This window comes from Ranitomeya variabilis, chromosome 8, assembly GCF_051348905.1.
Source record: "Ranitomeya variabilis isolate aRanVar5 chromosome 8, aRanVar5.hap1, whole genome shotgun sequence".
Taxonomy (NCBI): Eukaryota; Metazoa; Chordata; class Amphibia; order Anura; family Dendrobatidae; genus Ranitomeya; species Ranitomeya variabilis.
The window spans coordinates 170,148,699-170,173,024 of NC_135239.1; the positions used below are offsets into that span (position 1 = coordinate 170,148,699).

At 41.8% G+C, this 24,326-nt stretch overlaps 1 protein-coding gene across 2 annotated transcripts; it reads left to right on the forward strand.

Moving 5' to 3' along the window:
* Positions 1–4,546: 4,546 nt before the first annotated feature.
* Positions 4,547–20,750, forward strand: MUSTN1 (musculoskeletal, embryonic nuclear protein 1). Of its 2 annotated transcripts, XM_077276360.1 has the most exons (3): positions 4,547–4,659; positions 15,213–15,333; positions 17,765–20,750. In XM_077276360.1, the coding sequence occupies exons 1-3, from the start codon at positions 4,645–4,647 to the stop codon at positions 17,869–17,871; spliced, it is 243 nt and encodes an 80-aa protein (XP_077132475.1). In that variant the 5' UTR covers positions 4,547–4,644; the 3' UTR covers positions 17,872–20,750. The 2 variants fall into 2 exon arrangements, with proteins under 2 accessions (XP_077132475.1, XP_077132474.1); XM_077276359.1 differs by lacking the exon at positions 4,547–4,659 and having other exon boundaries at positions 15,192–15,333; positions 17,765–18,926.
* Positions 20,751–24,326: the final 3,576 nt, after the last annotated feature.

The window sequence follows — 24,326 nt, forward strand, 5'->3', positions numbered from 1 at the left end:
TATACTACTATGAATGTGCATTAAACTGCTATATTTGACTATGGGGTGCATTATACTACTATTGGGGAGCATTAAACTACTATGATGGTGCTTTATACTGCTATATGTTACTATGGGGTGCATTATACTACTATGGGTGTGCATTATACTGCTATATATGACTATGGGGTTCATTATACTACTATGGGGGTGCATTATACTGTTATATATGACTATGGGGGTGCATTATACTACTATGGATGACTATGGGGTGCATTATACTATTACATATGACTATGGGGGTGCATTATACTGCGATGGATGACTATGGGATGCCTTGTACTGTTATATATGATTATGGAGGTGCATTATACTACTATGGATGATTATGGAGGTGCATTATACTATTATATTTGACTATGGGGTGTATAGTAGCATGGATGACCATGGGGTGCATTATACTACTATATAGAACTATGGAGATGCATTGTAATACTATGGATGACTATGGAGTGCATTATACTGTTATATAGGACTATGGAGGTGCATTATACTACTATGGATGACTATGGGGTAAATTATACTACTGTTTATGACTATGGGGTGCATTATACTATTATGTATGACTATGGTGGTGCATTATACTACTGTGTATAACTTATAACCTACATAGAGAACTTTGCACAGACAGGGATTGTAATCAAAGTAGTACCTTTATTGAAAATCTAAAACCACATAGAGAAACAAAAGGAATGCTATGAAGGTGACGCTGCACCATAGCCGCAGGAAGGAGGATATACTATGTAAACTCAAATAGATACAATCATAACAGAAAAAGCAAGTATGCTGATGTAACACGAGATATGTAAAAAGCTCGGCTGGTATAAAGTGTCCAGCTCAGCACAAACACGCTAAATATAAGAGAATCAGTAACATAAATGAAGCATGGATACCTCCGACCTGCGGCGCCACCCCTACGCGCGTTTCGGCTTGCGTGCCTTCTTCCGGGGGAGTGGCGTCGTCAGGTCAGGATGCAGTAGATATACAGGCGCTCAACCAATGGGGAATCAATCTTGTAGAGGCACCGAAATGCCGGCCGTATGTCGGCGCATGCTCGGTTAAGATAGGGAGGGCACTCATCCCGGAGTGCGTCATCGCTTAAGTGAATGAGCTGGAACCACCCACACTGACGTGAAGGGGCGCCGCTCATACACAGAAGATAGCGATGAAGACGCCGTCCGTGATCGTGAACCGCCCACCAAAAATCGGGCATGCGCACTGGCCTTGAATAAAACTAACAGGTAAAATCCGAATGACATAGCCGCGGAGACCAAAGTGTAGTAGTGCAAATACGATAATATATGACACAAATGTGTGGGGCAACTTGCTATAGTGCAAGTAAAATGCTACCTCATAAAATATGAGAAAGCAGAGCCAAAATGTTATATCAAATATATATATAAAGATAGATGGATAAAAGAAGTGCTAAAAACCAAATAGGTGCATATAATTACGCAACCATAAGCATAACGATAGTCATTGTAAAAATTGAGTATATACATATAAGCAATGATATTGCTTATCAGTATTGGTTGATACTGTGTATAACTGTAGGGTGCATTATACTGCTATATATGACTGAGGTGCATTATACTATTATGTATGACTATGGTGGTGCATTATACTGCTATATATGACTATGGGATGCATTATACTGCTACGTATCACAATGGGGTGTATTATACTATTATATATAACTATGGGGTGTATTATACTACTATGTATGACTATGGGGTGCATTGTACTACTATGGATGACTAAGGGATTGCATTATACTATTATGGATGACTATCAGGGCAATATGGAGAGACATGGGGGCAATATGGAAAGACATGGGGGCAATATGGAGAGACATGAGGCAGAATGGGAGGACATGTAGGGTCCAGAATGGGAGGACGTGGAAGCAGGATGTGGGACATTATTACTGTAGGGGCTAATTAAAGGATATTATTTTTTGAGGATACTGTTTTCAGTGTGGGTTAGGAGAGGTCCTGTTACTATGCAGGGCAACATGGTCACTTTTTTCTTAATCTGGCGTAGTGTAGAGGTTGGAGAAAAATTGGGGAATGTGCTCTAGATAACTGTGTTATTTTCTGAAGAGACGAGTTCTGGCTGGAAGAAGTGATGGCGGTCTCTCCTGGATGAAGATGAAGGACTTCATCTAGTGATGTCACCGGTGAGTCAGTGTGTTACCTATACACGGACACTATACTCTATATACAGAAGTCATGTGTATAATGTCGCTGGTGATCACTGTATTATCTGTGCAGTGACACTATATACAGAGCTCCTGCATATGTCACTGGTGATCACTGTATTACTTGTACACTGACACTATATACAGAGCTCCTAAGTATAATATTACTGGTGATCACTGTAATATCTGTACATTAACTCTATATACAGAGTTCCTGTATATAATGCCACTGGTGATCACTGTATTACCTGTACACTGACACTATATACAGAGCTCGTGTATAATGTCACTGGTGATCACTGTATTATCTGTACACTGACACTATATACACAGCTGCTGTGTATAATGTAATTGGTGAACATTGTATTACTTATACTCAGGAGCTCTGTATAACGCATATAGTGTACAATATCACTGGTGATTACTGTAATATCTGTACATTGTCTCTATATACAGAGCTCCTGTATATAATGTCACTGGTGATCACTGTATTATCTGTACACTGACACTATATACAGAGCTACTGTGTCTAATTTCATTGGGGAACACTGTATTACTTGTACACTATATGCTATATACAGAGCTCCTGTGTATACAATGGCACTTATGGTAAAATTTGTATTGTGTTTTCTTATTCATGATCAGTATTGTAATATTCCATCACTATGTGGTTGTAATATGTGGTCTGGTCGTGGTGTGGCAGTATTTGTCTCTTGTATGTGTTATTCTTGGTCACTATGTGGTAGTAATATGTGATCTGGCCATGGTGTGGCTGTATTTGTCCTTTCTATGTGGTATTATTCATTCACTATGTGGTGGTAATATATGGCCTGATCATGGTGTGGCGGTATTTGTTCCTTGTATGTGGTATTATTTGGTCACTGTGGTAATAATATATTGTCTGGTCATGATGTGGTGGTATTTGTTCCTTGTATGTGGTATTATTTGGTCACTATGTGGTGCTAATATGTGGGCTGGTCATGATGTGACAGTATTTGTTCCCTGTATATGGTGTTATTGTTCATTTTAAAAAAATGTTTGTGACACATTCCCTTAAAGAAACATAAATAAAAATATACCTAAAAAGTACAGGATATTTTAACAAATGTTTAATAGTTTAGATTAGAGTAGACTACCTTGTTGTGGTGGCTTAGAAAATGTTTTGGCCAAAACAAAAGCTGCTGGCTATATATGTGATCTGGTGTTCGATGGGAACTGTTAATGTATGATTGGTGAGGACGTGGTGCAGAAGTGGAGTATTTCCAAGATTGAGTAGTAGGACTGTGGAAGGTTGGAGGCAGAGATAGGGTGGAGCCTGGGCAGAGTCTCAAGGGGTCCGAACATTTTGCCAGTATGGGGCCCTGAAATTCTTGGTGGCAGCCCTGCCCAAAAGTATACTGCTAAAGCAACACTCGAGTGGTTTAAGGGGAAATGTGTAAATGTTTTGTAGTGGCCTAGCCAAAGCCCCGACCTTAATCCAATTAGAATCTGTGGTTAGACTTGAAGATTGCTGTTCGCCAGAGGAAGCCATCTAAATTGAAGGAACTGGTGCTGTTTTGCCTTGAGGAATGGGAAAAAATCCCAGTGGCAAGATGTGAAAATCTCATAGAGACTTATCCAAAGCGACTTGCAGCTGTATTTGCCACAGAAGGAGGCTCTGCAAAGTACTGACTTTAGGGGGGGTGAACAGTTATGCACACTGAAGTTTTCAGTTATTTTGTCCTATGCGTTGTTTGCTTCACAATAAAAAGAAAACCAAATGTTCACAGTTGTAAGAATGTTCTTCACATGAACTTGTGCAAACCCTAAAAAAAAAAGTGAAATTCCAGGTTGTGAGGTAGGAAATCACAAAGAATGCTGGGGAAGGAAGGGGGTAGGTACGGGGTTCTTGGGTCGATTATTTTCACAAGTCCCTGCATATGTGTTAATTTATTTTTAGTTTTATGTATTTATCCAAATTATATGAGTGGACAAATGGGCAAAAAAAAGTGCACAAAATTCATAAACCGCGTCCGTCATGCTGAAGAATGCTGCGCAAAAAAAACAATGAATGCCCCAAGACCAAAAAAAAAGTAAAGTGACTTTCAAAAACATGGGTGATGAATAGGGCAAAATTTGTGTTTTGCATCTTCGTCTTCTACCGGAATTGATGATGTGTTTTATAAATTTGGCGGCTGTTGTAACATGTTCCCCCGTTAAACAACAGTTGCTTGGATTCTTTGTACTCCAGTCATCATACAGAAAAAAACCCTTGAGAGCTTTGCTTCTCTGGATAAGGCTCTGCCTGTAGGAACTCCTACTCCCCGCGTCACCCGTCCCCTACATATATAGATGCAGCTGTCAAGCATTGGGCTGCAGAGACCTCTGTGGCTTTGTCTTCTGTCGCCATTAACCAGTTGTGAGCTGAGATGTCCCAACCACAGGTGAGTAACATAGAACTATTATGTAAAGGATAGAACTGTTGGATGTAAGATCTGATAAGTCTCCTCCGAAGACTGACTCTGTGTTTCAGCAGTGGCAGGAATGGAAAAGTCTCTCTGCCATCATTACTGCTGCTCTAGAGCATTTGCTCATCCCCTTCACTTATACAGTGGAACGTGGACATACTTTTCTATTGTTTATTTTGTATCTGACTTATTCTTACTATTATGCTGATGAAGACAACGGAGTAGTCTCGAAAATTTGCTATTTGTTACCATCTCCTCAGTTGGCCATTAAAATGAATAGAACTCTCAAATTTTAACATGTTTCTACTATTATGGATCAATATAGACCATTTTTCCCTTTCTTGTTCCATTGTGATTTCTCCATAGTGCAGATAGCATATCCTTCTTGCCGTGAATACTCACACATAACCTATAGACTGGGAAACGGCACAATTATATAAAGAATGAAAATTTCTTTTACATGTTTATCAATAAGTATAACATTTCCGATTGACAGCCTTTACCCCAATCTGGCACTTCCACCATGTTATAACCCAAGAGTCCCAAATTCCGTGGTTCTAGAATTCCATGGGCTCGTACTGTAACCTCCGAGAGTCTCTGGTCTTACAGAAGGTTCCGTAGTGACAATAGGGTGGTAGACTGGCATATTGGGTGGTGGACAAGGAAGGGTAAGCTCGTCTTGGTCTCTGAGCATTTCCTATGTGACATAGAGAAAAATAGTGAATTTTCTTCACCCTAGAGTCACTATGAGGTTGGATTCACAGCTTTCAGGTCCGGTTTTCTTGCGTTTTTAAAGTCTTTTGAACTGTATCCAAGTGTTTGCTACTTGGAGGGTGGGATGTAACACTAGCAATCTTCAGAATTTCACCGAGTCTTTAACTTGTACCCTCGTTTATATCCAATTTAGGAACATACGGGTAAAAAAATATTACTTTTTGGATTATACTTGAGTCTCTGCTTCCTCCTAGTCCATATTCTGCCTTCATATTCTCTTATGAATACATACTTAAGAGAGCAGGTGATTAGATGCTCCACTGTAAGGATTCACATGCTGCATTTAATTCATAGGATGAAAACATAAGCTACTTCCTATTCCAAGGTGAATATTAGATTTTTTTTCAGACTTTGTCAAACAATTCAAAGAAAAGTGTAACGTTTCGGTCTCTATAATTGGACCTTCATCAGTCACTTTCTCCTGTGTGTATCCCCTGTCTAATCTACAGGAACCAGTGTCTGATGAAGGTCCAATTATAGGGGCCAAAACGTTAACCATTTTGTTTGAATTGCCTGAAAGTCTGAAACAATATCATTTTCACCTTGGCGTACCAAGTACCTTTTTATGTTTTTGTCTCCTGGACATGGAACCCTTGTTGAGCACCCCGCCATATAACAGGAGGTCCGCACACCCACAATACCCATTTTATTTTTTTTATTTTTTTGATATTACTAAAGGAACACAAAATGACAAGGGCTATAACCTTTTAGGTTTTCCATCCTTTGGGACAATTTTTGATTCATTTTATTTTATTTTATTTTTTTACTTAGAAGCTTGTAATTAGGGTTAAAAAAATACGGCAAATAATTTTAGTAATTTGGTTTTATTAACATGTTTGCACCGTTTGGCTTTTCCGGGCTCATTCAACTTTGATGTGGTCTGTGGTCAAATCAGAAGAGCTCAGAAAAAAAAAAAAGACACAAGAGTTACAAACTCCCTGTTGTATTCTCATAGTGGGCTGGCTGAAGGATTCTTGGTTAGCTCATTCTGCAGCCAGCGAAACACAGAGATTGTAGAAAGTAAATGGTGCAAAATTCTTAACAAAGCCCAATAGTAAAAAATAATTAGCCCTGATTACATGCATTTAAGTAAAAAAAAAAAAAAATGTCCCCAAAGTAAAGTACCCAGATCAGACGCTTTGGGAGAATTATTTTTGTCCTCGATCCTCAGTGTGAACGGCCGGAATAAACATTTTCAAGGTGACCTAATGACTCACCGTGTCCAAATTAGACGTGGTTGACATCTGTGCCACTTTTAATCCAGGGTAGTGACAACACAATCTCAGGATCTTTATTCCTTCCCGAGTCGCTGGGGGTTTACAAAGCAGTTTCGTGCCAGCTCTGGAGAGTATAACTATGACCTCCCCTCCCCATTGAAATTTCTGTTGCATGCCATAATGGCTTTGTAAAGGGTGAGTGGTATCTGTAATCCAACGACATGCAGATTTCTCTCCCTGTATTTATATTGCGGTCACTCACTTTATGTAAACGTGTTGGGTACATTGAATCGAGATTCTGGCATAGACTCTGCATCTTAGCAAATCTTCACATAGTGTTCAGCACTGTTTTCATGGCTTCATTTCTGGGGTTTCTATTTGAACCCCTTTAGAAACATGATTCAGACGTCTGCTCCACGGAGCCATTTATCACAGTGAGACAAATGGACAGCAAAATGCTCTCAGGAATCTGTCATCAGGTTTATGCTACTTCATATGAGAGCATCATCATGTAGGCAAAGAGAAGCTGAATCCAACGATCTATCACTTAGATTACTGGGTGCAGCCGTTCTGACACAGATCTTAGAGTTAGAATGCAGCAGAGCTGAGAAAGCTAACCCCGCCCACACCAGGCTCTCTGTATACATTGTTTATAGACAGTGAGCTGCTTATCACAGGAGGAGGCGGGGCCAGAGTAGCATGCATGCTCTGCTGTAGTCCAGCAACAATAAGCACCAAGTGATAAAACCTTCAGTGTATGTAAACACGAGCACACAGCTTGACATGTGACATATTATTGAAATCTGTATTTTAACCCCTACCTCATGCTGTTCTCAGATTACATATCAAAAATATGCTGATCAATTCCTATTAAGAGGTGCACCAGAACACAGTCAACTGTGTCCTTGTGCTCTTTCGAAAAGACAGCCACAGCGAACAGCAAAGCAACTGTAGTTCATTTGAACTTAATTTGTCTCATTGTCCTGAATCATATCTTATCTACTTACACACATTATATTCTCAACTGATTTTTACAGAATGAGAGGAATAGAACTAAGCAACAGCACGTGTGAAAAAGACTTGGGTATACTAATAGATCACAGACTGCACATGAGTCAACAGTGTGATGCAGCAGCAAAAAAGGCAAACCGGTCTAGGATGTATTAAGAGAAACAGAGTCTAGATCACGGGAAGTAATTATCCCCCACTACTCCTCCTCGGTCAGGCATCATCTGGAATACTGTGTTCAGTTTTGGGCACCACATTTTGAAAAAAAGTCATTAAAAAACGAGCAAGTTCAGAGAAGAGCTACCAGGATGGTGAGCGGACTGCAAAGGATGTCCTACGAGGAACGGTTAAAGGATCTGGGAATGTTTAGCCTGCAAAAAAAGAAGAAAGAGGAGACTTAATAGCTATCTACAAATTTCTGAAGGGTTGTCATAGTGTAGAGGGATCATCTTTATTCTCATTTGCACATGGAAACACGATAAGCAATGGAATTAAACTGAAAGGGAGAAGATACAGATAAGATATTAGAAAAAAAACTTTTTGACAGTGAGGGTGATCAATGAGTGGAACAGAGGTGGTGAGTTCTCCTTCAATGGAAGTCTTCAAACAGAGGCTGGACAGACATCTGTCTGAGGTGGTTTAGTGAATCCTGCATTGAGCAGGGAGGGGGTTGGACACGATGACCCCCGAGGTTCCTTCCAAATCTTCTATGATTCTATCTTAACTTTGTACACTATGGGGCCGATTCATTAAGACTAGCATTGTGCTCACCAGTCTTAACCCCTTTCTGACATCAGACGTACTATCCCGTCGAGGTGGGGTGGGCCCGTATGACCACCGACGGGATAGTACGTCATACGCGATCGGCCGCGCATACCCGATCGCGGCCGGGTGTCAGCTGCATATCGCAGCTGACATCCGGCACTATGTGCCAGGAGCGGTCACGGACCGCCCCCGGCACATTAACCCCCGGCACACCGCGATCAAACATGATCGCGGTGTACCGGCGGTATAGGGAAGCATCGCGCAGGGAGGGGGCTCCCTGCGGGCTTCCCTGAGACCCTCGGAGCAACGCGATGTGATCGCGTTGCTCCGAGGGTCTCCTACCTCCCTCCTCGCCGCAGGTCCCGGATCCAAGATGGCCGCGGCATCCGGGTCCTGCAGGGAGGGAGGTGGCTTACCGAGTGCCTGCTCAGAGCAGACACTTGGTAAGCCTGCAGCCCTGCACAGCAGATCGTCGATCTGATAGAGTGCTGTGCTCACTGTCAGATCAATGATCTGTGATGTCCCCCCCCTGGGACAAAGTAAAAAAGTAAAAAAAAAAATCCCCACATGTGTGTGTAAAAAAAAATAAAATAAAAAAAAAATATCCTAAATAAAGAAAAAAATATATATTATTCCCATAAATACATTTCTTTAGCTAAATAAAATAAAAAAAACAATAAAAGTACACATATTTAGTATCGCCGCGTCCGTAACGACCCAACCTATAAAACTGCCCCACTAGTTAACCCCTTCAGTGAACACCGTAAGAAAAAAAAAAAAAAAACGAGGCAAAAAACACTTTATTATCATACCACCGAACAAAAAGTGGAATAACACGCGATCAAAAAGACTAATATAAATAACCATGGTACCGCTGAAAACGTCATCTTGTCCCGCAAAAAACGAGCCACCATACAGCATCATCAGCAAAAAAATAAAAAAGTTATAGTCCTGAGAATAAAGCGATACCAAAATAATTATTTTTTCTATAAAATAGTTTTTATCGTATAAAAGCGCCAAAACATAAAAAAATGATATAAATGAGATATCGCTGTAATCGTACTGACCCGACGAATAAAACTGCTTTATCAATTTTACCAAACGCGGATCGGTATAAACGCCTCCCCCAAAAGAAATTCATGAATAGCTGGTTTTTTATCACTCTGCCTCACAAAAATCGGAATAAAAAGCGATCAAAAAATGTCACGTGTCCGAAAATGTTACCAATAAAAACGTCAACTCGTCCCGCAAAAAAACAAGATCTCATATGACTCTGTGGACTCAAATATGGAAAAATTACAGCTCTCAAAATGTGGTAACGCAAAAAATATTTTTTGCAATGAAAAGCGTCTTTCAGTGTGTGACGGCTGCCAATCATAAAAATCCGCTAAAAAATCCGCTTTAAAAGTAAATCAAACCCCCCTTCATCACCCCCTTAGTTAGGGAAAAATAAAAAAAAATAAAAATGTATTTATTTCCATTTTCCCATTAGGGTTAGGGCTAGGGCTAGAGTTAGGACTAGGGTTAGGGCAAGGGTTAGGGCTAGGGTTAGGGTTAGGGCTAGGGTTAGGGCTAGGGTTGGGGCTAGGGTTAGGGCTAGGGTTGGGGCTAGGGTTGGGGCTAGGGTTAGGGCTAGGTTTAGGGCTAGGGTTAGGGCTAGTGTTACGGCTAGTGTTACGGCTAGTGATAGGGCTAGGGTTATTGCTAGGGTAAGGGCTAGGGTTGGGGCTACAGTTAGGGTTGGGGCTAAAGATAGGGTTAGGGTTTGGATTACATTTACGGTTGGGAATAGGGTTGGGATTAGGGTTAGGGGTGTGTCTGGGTTAGAGGTGTGGTTAGGGTTACTGTTGGGATTAGGGTAAGGGGTGTGTTTGGATTAGGGTTTCAGTTATAATTGGGGTGTTTCCACTGTTTCGGCACATCAGGGGCTCTCCAAACGGGACATGGCATCCGATCTGAATTCCAGCCAATTCTGCGTTGAAAAAGGAAAACAGTGCTCCTTCCCTTCAGAGCTCTCTCGTGTGCCCAAACAGGGGTTTATCCCAACATATGGGGTATCAGCGTACTCAGGACAAATTGGACATCATCTTTTGGGGTCCAATTTCTCCTGCTACCCTTGGGAAAATACAAAACTGGGGGCCAAAAAATAAGTTTTGTGGGAAAATAAAGATTTTTTATTTTCACGGCTCTGCGTTGTAAACTGTAGTGAAACACTTGGGGGTTCAAAGTTCTCACAACACATCTAGATAAGTTCCTTGGGGGGTCTAGTTTCCAATATGGGGTCACTTGTGGGGGGTTTGTACTGTTTGGGTACATCAGGGGCTCTGCAAATGCAACGTGATGCCTGCAGACCAATCCATTTAAGTCTGCATTCCAAATGGCGCTCCTTCCCTTCCGAGCTCTGTCATGCGCCCAAACAGTGGTTCCCCCCCACATATGGGGTATCAGCATACTCAGGACAAATTGGACAACAACTTTTGGGGTCCAATTTATCCTGATTCCCTTGTGAAAATACAAAACTGGGGGCTAAAAATCATTTTTGTGAAAAAAAAAAAAGAATTTTTATTTTCACGGCTCTGCGTTATAAACTGTAGTGAAACACTTGGGGGTTCAAAGTTCTCACAACACATCTAGATAAGTTCCTTAGGGGGTCTACTTTCCAAAATGGTGTCACTTGTGGGGGTTTTTAATGTTTAGGCACATCAGGGGCTCTCCAAACGCAACATGGCATCTCATCTTAATTCCAGTCAATTTTGCATTGAAAAGTAAAATAGCGCTCCTTCCCTTCCGAGCTCTGCTATGCGCCAAAACAGTGGTTTACACCCACATATGGGGTATCGTCGTACTCAGGACAAATTGCACAACAACTTTTGCTGTCTAATTTCTTCTCTTACCCTTGGGGAAATAAAAAATTGGGGGCGAAAAGATCATTTTTGTGAAAAAATATGATTTTTTATTTTTACGGCTCTGCATTATAAACTTCTGTGAAGCACTTGTTGGGTCAAAGTGCTCACCACACATCTAGATAAGATCCTTAGGGGGTCTACTTTCCAAAATGGTGTCACTTGTGGGGGGTTTCAATGTTTAGGCACATCAGGGGCTCTCCAAATGCAACAAGGCGTCCCATCTCAATTCCAGTCAATTTTGCATTGAAAAGTCAAATGGCGCTCCTTCCCTTCTGAGCTCTGCCATGTGCCCAAACAGTGGTTTACCCCCACATATGGGGTATCAGCGTACTCCGGACAAATTGTACAACAAATTTTTGGGTCTATTTTCTCCTGTTACCCTTGGTAAAATAAAACAAATTGGAGCTGAAATAAATTTTGTGTGAAAAAAAGTTGTTTATTTTTATTTAAACATTCCAAAAATTTCTGTGAAATACCTGAAGGGTTAATAAACTTCTTGAAAGTGGTTTTGAGTACCTTGAGGGGTGCAGTTTTTAGAATGGTGTCACACTTGGGTATTTTTTCCATCATATAGACCCCTCAAAATGACTTCAAATGAGATGTGGTCCCTAAAAAAAAATGGTGTTGTAAAAATGAGAATTTGCTGGTCAACTTTTAACCCTTATAACTCCGTCACAAAAAAAAATTTTGGTTCCAAAATTGTGCTGATGTAAAGTAGACATGTGGGAAATGTTACTTTTTAAGTATTTTGCGTGACATATGTCTGTGATTTAAGGGCATAAAAATTCAAATTTGGAAAATTGCGAAATTTTCAAAATTTTCGCCAAATATTCATTTTTTTCACACATAAACGCAAGTTATATCAAAGAAATTTTACCACTATCATGAAGTACAATATGTCACGAGAAAACAATGTCAGAATCGCCAAGATCCGTTGAAGCGTTCCAGAGTTATAACCTCATAAAGGGACAGTGGTCAGAATTGTAAAAATTGGCCCGGTCATTAACGTGCAAACCACCCTTGGGGGTGAAGGGGTTAATGAAGGGCTGGCCCAAGTGTGATGTGCCAAATTTATTAAGAAGCTCATGCCATGAATTTGGCCAGTCTTCTCTGTGTGAGCGTCCGGAGTATAATTTCTAGCATAAGAAAAGTAACACGTAATGAATTCAGCGGGCGGCTGCCGCCATACCCCTCCCAAGCTCTAACCATTCTGGCAGAGCTGCTTTAAACTGGCATGAAAATGTCTAAATTCAATACATTTTTGTGGAACTCTGCAGTTTTCTGGCGTCTGAGATTTGATGAGTCGGCTTCCATCTGTGTACAAAGGTGACTTTTTTTACCAATTGATTGTATCTGTTTTGAAGTATTCAAAAAACATTTTTATAAAGTCGAAAAACGGTTTGCTTTTTGTTTTTTTACAAATGCATTCTTCTGAAAACAGTGCCACACCTGACCACAGGTTGTGTGCGGTATTGCAGTTCACAACCAATCAGTTTACTAGAACTGCAATGGCAGCAATCCTAAGGGCCCCTTCACACTGGTCGATTCTGCTACGATTACGACGCATTTGCGTCATATTCGACATCGCAGTACGAGCTCGTAGCCAGCGGTCACACTCTACGATGTTAACGCTTTTTCTGACGTAGTTGCGATGTGAACGTCACGCGTCGCAATCGTACGCTACCCTTCACACCGCCATAGTCCTACGACTCCGAGCGTGACGTATTACCAGCATGGGCGTGCTAAAACGTCACGCCCAATCAGGAGACAGGTATGCGGAAGCCCAACCCACGTAGTCGCATTACGAGCTCGTATGACCGCCGTCACATACTACGATTTCGACCGCCACAGCGAGACATTTACGACGAAAGAAAGTTCTGCTCTTTCTTTCACATCGTACGATGCTGGGCTGCGTCGCAGATCGTAACGCCATGTCACACTTTGCAACCTCGGAACGAGGACGGATAAACGTCACAAATCGAACGCTCGTTCAGACTTTGATTGCACAGTGTGAAGGGGCCCTTAGGCTATGTGCACACAGTAACTATTTGCAGCAGATTTTTCTGCAGCAAAAACCAGTGTTGACAGGAAAAATGCTGTATAAAAATGCTCAAAGAATTAACATGTTGTAGATTTGGAAAAAGGGATTGATGGATCAATTCCACAAGGAAAAAAGAAACAACGTGTGCAGGAGATTAAAAAAAATGTCATTCACTTTGCTGGTAGTGTAAAACATTGTGTTTTTTCCACAGCAAAAAAAAAAAAATGCAGCAAAAACTCAGTGTGTAAACAAGCACTAAAAATGTATATTTTTAAAAAATTAGAAAATACTTGTATTCCCCATAGAATAAGTGTTGGTACTTCTTCTCTTAGACCTCCACATTGTGTCTTATTCCCTCTAAATATTCTGAATAATGTGACATCTGGGTGTTACTATTGTTGGGTGTGTCCCTACACAGTCAGCACTGATTGGTTAATGTCTGTCTATGAAGGGACACGCCTCCAGCTGGAAACTGAAACAGCCATGTTTGAAGTGGTCATATGTCCTCAATCCTCTTTTAAAGGGGTTGTACAGGAATAGAAAAAAAATGGCTGCTATCTCCCAAAAGTCGCGTGTCCAAAAGGTTGTGTGTGTGCAATGGAAGCTCAGACTCAGAGAAACAATCCATTGATGAGGTCCGGCACTGTTTCTGGAAGAAGGCAGCCATTTTTTAAACTCTTGTACAACCGTTTCAGGTCAATCTTTAACACATTTGGACGATCATATGTACAGTTTTTTTGTTTTTTTTTAAACTGACAATTAAAAAGTTGAAGGTCTGGACCCAGCCCGTAAATATTAGTTGGTTCGCTGGTCCTACCGACTTTTCACTAATGTGTATAAGGGGCCTTTAAATAAGAGGCTACGGTATTGGAGACTTAGGGTGCTTTCACACTAGCGTTGTTTGCTGTACGTCGCAATGCGTCGTTTTGGAGAAAAAAACGCATCCTGCAAAGTTGCCCGCAGGATGCGTTTTTTCTCCATAGGGTTGCATTAGCGACGCATTGCGACGTATGGCCACACATCGCATCCGTCGCGCTTTGGCGGTCCGTAGGCACAAAAAAAGTTCCATGTAACTTTTTTTGTGCGTCGCGTCCGCCATTTTCGACCGCGCATGCGCGGCTGAAACTCCGCCCCCTCCTCCCCGGACATCACAATGGGGCAGCGGATGCGTTGAAAAACTGCATCCGCTGCCACCGTTGTGCTTTTTTTTCACAGCATGCGTCGGTACGTCTGCACGACGCTAGTGTGAAAGTAGCCTCATAGTGATGAGCGAACGTGCAGCTGCAGGGACTCAAACCTATTTTTTGAGCACGCCAAAGTCACTCGGTTAGCACCTGAGCATGCTCCGATAACGCCTTATCCCAGCACGATCACTCATCACTAGTGAGGGATAAACTATTAAATTATTTTTCAGAAAATGTGACTAAAAAGGGATAAAATGTCCCATCTGATCTTATAAGTGCTCATTTTTATAATAATAATAATAATAATAATAGTAGTAGTATTTCTCCTATAGACATAAGACACATAAATGGAGGATTCCCTGCAGTTTGTATGAAGCATAGCGAGCGTCCAAGGTTCCTTCAGCCTTTGCTAGATTTTCAGCAGAAGACTTAAGCCTATTTATAACCATGGCACTACTTGTTGGGAATGAATGTCTTGTTTAGAACATAATTCAGAGTAATGAAGTCTCCATTACATGCCGGAGCCGCTGCCTTGTGTCACTATTTATCCTGCACGATGACAGTTATGTAAAAGATGCAGACTTATAGGGTTACATTGCTGATTATACAATATATGTTTGATTTTTTTTCCCAGGACGCTCCAATTAAAAAGAAGAGACCAAAGGTGAAGGAGGAAGATCTCAAAGGAGCCAAAGATAAGCTTGGGAAACAAACACCGATCAAATCTAAGACATATCAAGTTATGAGAGAATGTGGTAAGTTTGGGCCGTGTAGACATCATCATGCATACAGTTCTCCAGTCATATAGTGTAACAACCTGTCTAGTCATCATCAACATGGTGTGATAAGTGGCGTCTAGTGAAGAGCGAGTGTACTCGTTGCTCGGGTTTTCTCGAGCACGCTCGGGTGACCTCCGAGTATTTATGACTGCTCGGCGATTTAGTTTTCATAGCGGCAGCTGAAATGATTTACAGCTATTAGACAGCTTGATTACATGTGGGGATTCCCTAGCAACCAGGCAACCCCCACATGTACTCAGGCTGGGTAGCAGTCGTGAATCATTCATCTGCCAGGATGAAAACTACCGTATTTTCCGGCGTATAAGACGACTGGGCGTATAACACGACCCCCCAACTTTACCAGTTAAAATATAAAATCTTCTTAAAAGTCGGGGGTCTTCTTATACACCGTATGTCGTCTTATAGGGCCGGTGAATATGTGCCTTTTGGGGGGGGGGGGGAGTGATCCTGATGACGACGAGGGGGCGTCTCACAGGAAAGTGAGTATCCCCCATTACCTTATCGTAGCGCTGCAGCGTGGGGGTCTCTGTGCTGGGAGCGGCGGCTGCTGTGCTGTGGTGTGGCGGCTCTTCTGCAGTGTGGGGCCTCTGTGCTGTGGGGTGGCGGCGGCGTATCTTTATGCAGTCGGGGCTCCTCCGGCATCTCCTTAAAGCCTGGAGGCCCCGCCGGCAACTCCATCGGTGCAATGCAGCGGCCATTTTCCCGGAGGCAGCTCAATAGGTGCAATGCGGTGGCCTCTGGGAAAATGGCCGCTGGGGGCTGCGCATGCTCAGATTCAGATCTGGTCCCGAAATCTCGGGACACGAGATCTGAATCTGAGCAGCGGCCATTTTCCCGGAGGCCACCACATTGTACCGATGGAGTTGCCGGCGGGGCCTCCAGGCTTTAAGGAGATGCCGGAGGAGCCCCGACAGCATGAAGATATGCCGCCGCCCCACAGCACCAGAGGCCCCACACTGCAGAAGAGGAGCCGCCGCCCCACAGCACAGCAGCCACCGCTCCCAGCACAGAGACCCCACGCTGCAGCGCTACGATAAGGTAATGGGGGATACTCACTTTCCTGTGAGACGCCCCCTCGTCGTCATCAGGATCACTCCCCCCCCACCCGCCATATACACCCGGCGTACAAGACGATTCCCGGCGTATAAGACGACCCCCGACTTTTAAGAAGATTTTCAGGGGTTAAAAAGTCGTCTTATACGCCGTAAAATACGGTAAATCTCCGAGCACTAACAAATACTCGGAGGTCACCCGAGCGTGCTCAGGAAAACCCAAGCAACGAGTATACTCGCTCATCACTAGTGGCATCTAATAATCTGAGCACTGGATCTGGTTTACCATGTAACAACCTGTCTAGTCATCATCAACATGGTGTGATAAGCGGTGTCTAATAATCTGAGCACTGGATCTGGTTTACCATGTAACAACCTGTCTAGTCATCATCAACATGGTGTGATAAGTGGTGTCTAATAATCTGAGTACTGGATCTGGTTTACCATGTAACAACCTGTCTAGTCATCATCAACATGGTGTGATAAGTGGTATCTAATAATCTGAGCACTGGATCTGGTTTACCATGTAATAACCTGTCTAGTCATCATCAACATGGTGTGATAAGTGGTATCTAATAATCTGAGCTCTGGATCCGGTTTACCATGTAACAACCTGTCTAGTCATCATCAACATGGTGTGATAAGTGGTATCTAATAATCTGAGCTCTGGATCCGGTTTACCATGTAACAACCTGTCTAGTCATCATCAACATGGTGTGATAAGTGGTATCTAATAATCTGAGCACTGGATCCGGTTTACCATGTAACAACCTGTCTAGTCATCATCAACATGGTGTGATAAGTGGTATCTAATAATCTGAGCACAGGATCTGGTTTACCATGTAATAACCTGTCTAGTCATCATCAACATGGTGTGATAAGTGGTGTCTAATAATCTGAGCTCTGGATCCGGTTTACCATCCTAACACTTTATATTTTCAGTATTATTATTATGCTTACTTACAATATATAGCACCATTAATTCCACAGCACTTTACAGACCTCGCATCACTGTCTCCATTAGGGCTCACAGTCTAAATTCCCAATTGGCTTGTATCAATGTTTTACGCCATTGGTCAGTATCTATGCCAAAATCTAATCATGAGAAAAGGGGACATAGTTACCAAATTGGCGTGAAAGACGACAAATGTCTGATTGCATTTCTACATAAAAGTCGCATATTGTACTCCAGACATAGCTGTGACAGTGTTGTTGTCCGGCTGATTCATGGACACAATGACAGACCCTATAATGTCTGAAGCTGGCAGATTATTGACTTTTTAGATATATTGATATTTTCATGCATATTTTACATTTTTTCTCCCTATTTGCAGAACAAGCCGGAGGTTCAGCCCCATCGGTGTTCAGCCAGGCCAGAACAGGAACAGAGACGGCCTTTGATAAGCCCAAAGAAGCACCAGCAAAAAGTGTGTTTGGATGACCCGTCCCAGAATGGACCGTGCACAGTCTTACACCCTACAATTGTCACCATTTGCCTTTCATGTAGCTTGTCATGTTTCCTTATGAATGTAAATGCAATATATGACTGGTGATCGCCTCTTTCCATGGCCTCCAAATGGTGATTACCAGCAAAATCGATCCGAAAGGAAAGGGCTATTTAGTGTTCTGGGAAACTTATTTTTATTCCGAACCATCAAACTGAACATGGTTTTATTTTAGAAAATGAATGAAGTGTGCTTGGAATAATGTAGACAATACAATGGATTTAGGCAGTATTTGGGCCCCCACCAATTTATGGCCTTTAATAAGGAATTAAGTGTCCTGGAAAACGTACTTTTAAATATTTCTTGTCTTAAAGGAATCTGTCAGCAGGATTTTGCTACACCCTGAAGTTGGAGCAGAGACCCCGATTCCAGTCATGCATCACTTCCTCGGCAGCCTGCTGTAGTTTTGATAAAATTCCTGTTTTATCTGCTGCAGATCTAGCAGTTCTCTGAATGTGGAGCTCTGTATAAACCCGCCCACACCACTGATTGGCCGCTTTCTGCCTAAGCACAGTGTACAAAGAAATCTGCCAATCAGTGGTGTGGGCGTGGTTGGACACCTGGCAGCATGTTTACTAATGCTCTGGTGATAATCTCCTGTTGATAAAACTGATCTTATCAAAACTACAGGGAACAACGAATCAGGGTCTCTGTCTCCACATCATGCTGCTCCCAGATTAGGGGGTAAAAACCTGGTGAGATTCCATTTAAGAAGTCCACTTGATGTGGAGCTACTTTTTGTATAAACATAAGACATGGTAACCTATTGGCTTTGGCTTGCTTGTCGAGCATCGTTATTTTTCAGGCCATAGGTCCATAGAATTTACAATGCCAAAGATATCTGTTGTGATGAGTGGAGGGGAGCAGTTGCCCCCAGCAACTAGTTTACACTATGTTCCAAATTATTATGCAAATTACATTTTTATCAGATTTTCCTAAATGGTCGGGGCAAATGACAGTCAGTCTAATAAAAGTCATCACCCGTTAGATTATACATCGAATTTTATTGAAGAAACCTCCCAATGATAACAGTATAATCTCCAAAAGGAATAAAAACTCACAATGCACTGCTCCAAATTATTAGGCACAGTAGAATTTCTAAACATTTGATATGTTTTAAAGAACTGAAAATGCTCATATGTGGAATTTGCAGCATTAGGAGGTCACATTGACTGAACAAAAAAGCTATTTAACCCCAAAACATCCTAACAGGCCAAGTTACATGTTAACATAGGACCCTTCTTTGATATCACCTTCACAATTCTTGCATCCATTGAACTTGTGAGTTTTTGGAGAGTTTCTGCTTGTATTTCTTTGCATGAAGTCAGAATAGCCTCCCAGAGCTGCTGTTTGGATGTGAACTGCCTCCCACCCTCATAGATCTTTTGCTTGATGATACTCCAAAGGTTCTCTATAGGGTTGAGGTCAGGGGAAGATGGTGGCCACACCATGAGTTTACCTCCTTTTATGCCCATAGCAGCCAATGACTCAGAGGTATTCTTTGCAGCATGAGATGGGGCATTGTCAGCATGAAGATGATTTTGCTCCTGAAGGCACGTTTCTGCTTTTTAGACCATAGAAGAAAGTTGTCAGTCAGAAACTCTATATACTTTGCTGAGGTTATTTTCACACCTTCATGAACCTTAAAGGGCCTTACCAGCTGTTTCCCATGATTCCTGCCCAATACATGACTCCACCTCCTCGCTGATGTTGCAGCCTTGTTGGGACATGGTGGCCATCCACCAACCATCCACTACTCCATCCATCTGGACCATCCAGGGTTGCTCAACACTTATCAGTAAACAAGACTGTTTGGAAATTAGTCTTCATGTCTGTGTGGGCCCAATACAACCATTTCTGCTTGTGAACACTGTTTAAGGGTGGCTGAATAGTAGGTTTATGCACCACAGCAAGCCTTTGAAGGAGCCTACACCTTGAGGTTTGAGGGACTCCAGAGGCACCAGCAGCTTCAAATATCTGTTTGTTGCTTTGTAATGGCTTTTTAGCAGCTACTCTCTTAATCCAATGAACTTGCCTGGCAGAAATCTTCCTCATTATGCCTTTATCAGCACAAACACCTCTGTGCTCAGAATCAGACACAAATCTCTTAACAGTACGATGATCACGCTTATGTTTTCAGGAAATTTCTAATGTTTTCATCCCTTCACCAAGGCATTGCACTATTTGATGCTTTTCAGCAGCAGAGAGATCCTTTTTCTTTCCCATGTTACTTGAAAACTGTGACCTGCTTAATAATGTGGAACATCATTTTTAAGTAGTTTTCCTTTAATTAGAATCACCTGGAAACCCAATTATCACATGAGTTTAAGATTGATTTCAGTGATCCATTGACCCCTGAGACACAATGCCATCAATGAGTTTATTTGAAAAACAAAACAATTAAATCTTTATGACATTTAAATCCAATTTGCATAATAATTTGGAACACAGTGTAGTTGCTATGTTCACTCTGTAAACAGAACACATTGCATGGACTCTGGTTGCTATGGACATGTCAATCGTGAAGTGTCAATCACTGAGTAGCACCGCCCACTGGACTCAAACACAAACACCAGGGATTTTAATGAATAAAATGCAAGTTTTACTAAAATTTTTCCCAGAAAAACGTACATCAATCTAATCAGCTCCTCCTGCTCTATAACACCCCACCTGCAAGTCAGACTACATTTCAACATAGCAGGTTCCTTTTAATGTACTTATGATATGAAGAGGTTACTCATGTCCAGGTTGTGTTGTGGGGTTTTTTTTTCTACCTGTTAATAAATCAATAAAATGGTATTGTATTTGCAAACAAGTGTCCATACAATTATTAGACTTTTTGTTTAAATATATTTATTTTTATTCAATTATTTTTATAGATTATGATCATTTTATCACAAATTATCAGGATAAAAATAAGAAAAAAAAACATGTTTTTTCCTGATTTGTTATGAAAATGATTAATATAATATAAAATCTATAAATAATATAGATAATCGAATGAGACACAATGGATGCCACACAGCAGTTGACATTGCCATATATAGCACAAGCAGTAGGTCGATTGCATCTTAAAGTCCCATAAGGGGGGCTACTAATGGCACTAAAAAAAGAAAAAAAATATTTTAAAAAGCCTAAGCGTTCCCCTCCCCCACTGAAAATAAAGATTAAAAATATACACTCGATAGCGCCACGTTCAGAAAAGTCTAATCTATCAAAATATATAAAAAATTTTTTTACCCAATCAGTAAATAGCGTAATGAAAAAAAAAATTCAAGAACGCCAACATTTTTTGGGTCGCCCCAGTTCCTCAAAAAAGGCTGTAAGAAGCCATCAAAAAGTCACATCTATCCCAAAATGGTACTAATAAAAACGTCATCTTGCTACGCCAAAAAAATAAGCCATTACACAGCTCCATCAGGCTGAAAAATAAAAATGTTACTGGTCTCAGAATATAGTGACAACCCAAATTTTATTTTATTTTTGCAAACTTCGGATTTTTTTCACCAATAAAATAAAACTGGGCGCGTAGGGTATTGCTGAGAATCATATTGCATGGTCATTTTTACTAAAAAAAAAAAAAAAATGTACAGCGTAAAAATAATTCCCCAAAAAGTCAGAATTGCATGTTTTGTTTTATTTTCCACAATTTCACCGCACTTGGAATTTTTTCTCATTTTCCAGTACAGTGTGTGATAATATGAATGGTGTCATTGAAAAGTACAACCCGACCCGCAAAAAACAGGCGACAGAAAAATAAAGTTATGGCTCTGGGATGGAGAATAAAAAATGGAAACACAAAGACAGAAATTATCCCTGTCATGAAGGGGTTAAGAAAAAAAATGCTATCCAGCAGATCTTTCCACAAATACATCATTTAATGTATATTTTATTATTTACTGGATGGTGCGAGATTGTATTGGATTAACATTACGACAGATTGTATAACTTACCAAAGTTCACTAAGAGTTAAAGGTATCCAAAAAGGGAACGTGACAGCGGCTGCTGGGAGGCTTGATGGATCACAGAGGTGGCATCTACCTGAATTTACTTAAAGGGAACCTGTCACCCCCAAAATGGAAGGTGAGCTAAGCCCACCGGCATCAGGGGCTTATCTACAGCATTCTGGAATGCTGTAGATAAGCCCTGATGTATCCTGAAAAATGAGAAAAAGAGGTTAGATTATACTCACCCAGGGGCGGTCCCGGTCCAGTTCTGGTCCAAAGGGCGTTGCGGTCCGGGGCCTCCCATCTTCTTACGATGACGTCCTCTTCTTGTAGTCATGCTGCGGCTCCGGCGTACTTTGTCTGTCCTGTTGAGGGCAGAGCAAAGTACTGCAGTGCGCAGGCGCAGGGAAAGGTCAGAGAGGCCCGGCACTGCAGTACTTTGCTCTGCCCTCAACAGGACAGACAAAGTACGCCTGCGCCGGAGCCGCAGTGTGAAGACCAGAAGAGGACGTCATCGTAAGAAGATGGGAGGCGCCGGACTGCGACTCCCATCAGACCAGAACCGGACCGGGACCGCCCCTGAGTGAGTGTAATCTAACCTCTTTTTCTCATCTTTCAGGTTACATCGGGGGCTTATCTACAGCATTACAGAATGCTGTGGTTAAGCCCCTGATGCCGGTGGGCTTAGCTCACCTTCCATTGTGGGGGTGACAGGTTCCCTTTAAAGCATATGGTCACCCGAAAATATTCTCTAACCCTGTTTGCCGAGAGCGGGCACGAGCCATAAAGATTGGCACCCAATGTGAAAACTTTGTAGCCCTGATTTATTTCTTGCTACGGTGCGTCTATCCAGATGAAGCACATGGAGAGCGGGGGTAATGGGCGACAGCAGTCCGCAGGCTGATGTGGCTATTCTGAAGACAAGTAACTTCCTATCTGGCTGGATTGCTGCTGTGTGTCCAATAACTGCCTATGTGCTAGTAAGAGATCAGAAGCATCAAGGGTTTTCAGCGTGAGAAAGTAAGAGCAAGGAGGGAGAATCGTATCTGGGGACATTCCCATAGTGAAGCGTAATGGCTCGTGTCAGTCTCCGCACATCTGGAGCAGATTAGTTGTGCTAAATTCCCCATGAGGAAGTTGTTGGGATGATATTTATCCTCTTATCTGTAGGGTCAGTTTTAGGGTAGGTGCACAAGGCCGTTTTCTTTCCATACGAGAAAAACGATTCCATTATCCTGATCAAAGTCATCATTTTTCTCAGGAGGTGGAGAATTTTTTTTTTTTTATGAAGTCCACTCTCTCCATTCTGTCAGTCCGTGATTTCCGGACAGCCCACTCATATATCATCACAGTACAGTCTGATGTTTTTCACAGACCCGTAGACTTGCTTTACCGAGCACGTCTAGTCGGCATGTGGCCAGAACTCACATTCTTGTGGTCATGTGACCGCCCGGTTTTGCTGCAGACAACAGATAATGTTGACTATGCACAGTGAGGGTTCAGAAGTCTGCAATCAGTGTCAGACAACCCCTTTAAGATGAGAATAAAGGGTGTCTTTCATCTAATGAAAACGGGACGAGCACTTCTTTCTTAGAACCTGGTGTTGGTGCAAAGTATCTGCAGGTCAGACATGGCTACGAAAATAACATTATCTAATAAAGGTCCATGAACTCCAGGGAGAAGGTAGGCGAGCCCATGGTCCTGATGCATCTCATGATTTCACTGTGTTATAGGAAACATTTTAGTATCCGGGGTGAAAATAATTATTTATATTTTACTATTGTAAGTAAAATTAATAAAGTACCACTCCGGAAATTTATTTTACTGAACCATGTTCATGTAGCCACTGAATGTTGTACTTATATACACAATCCCTACATATAAATCTCATGTAACTATATGTATCACCAATATAGAGAGAGAGTTCCATTAGATTTATATGTAGGGATTGTGTATATAAGTACAGCATGAATACACTGTGTGCAGAATTATTAGGCAAGTTGTTTTTTTGGATCACATGATACTTTTTATACATGTTGTCCTACTCCAAGCTGTTCAGGCTTGAGAGCCAACTACCAATTAAGTAAATCAGGTGATGTGCATCTCTGTAATGAGGAGGGGTGTTGTCTAATGACATCACAACCCTATATGAGGTGTGCGTAATTATTAGGCAACTTCCTTTTGCAGCGCCCCAGAGTCCTGGTCGTTGCAGTAATGTCGCTCTGCCACTAAGGGGAGTGATGTTACGTTGATGGCACTGAAGGAGTTCATCTGACCAGGTATCACAGACACCAATACATTTCACAGTCTGGCCTCCAGGGGGAGCTAAGGGTTCTATGTATTAGGCCACTCCTCACAGTCTGGTAAAACTGGGGGTTAGATAGGAAGTTAGTTCAGAAAGCTGACTGGGTTGGAACCAGGCAACACCTTGTGGCAGAGGGTGT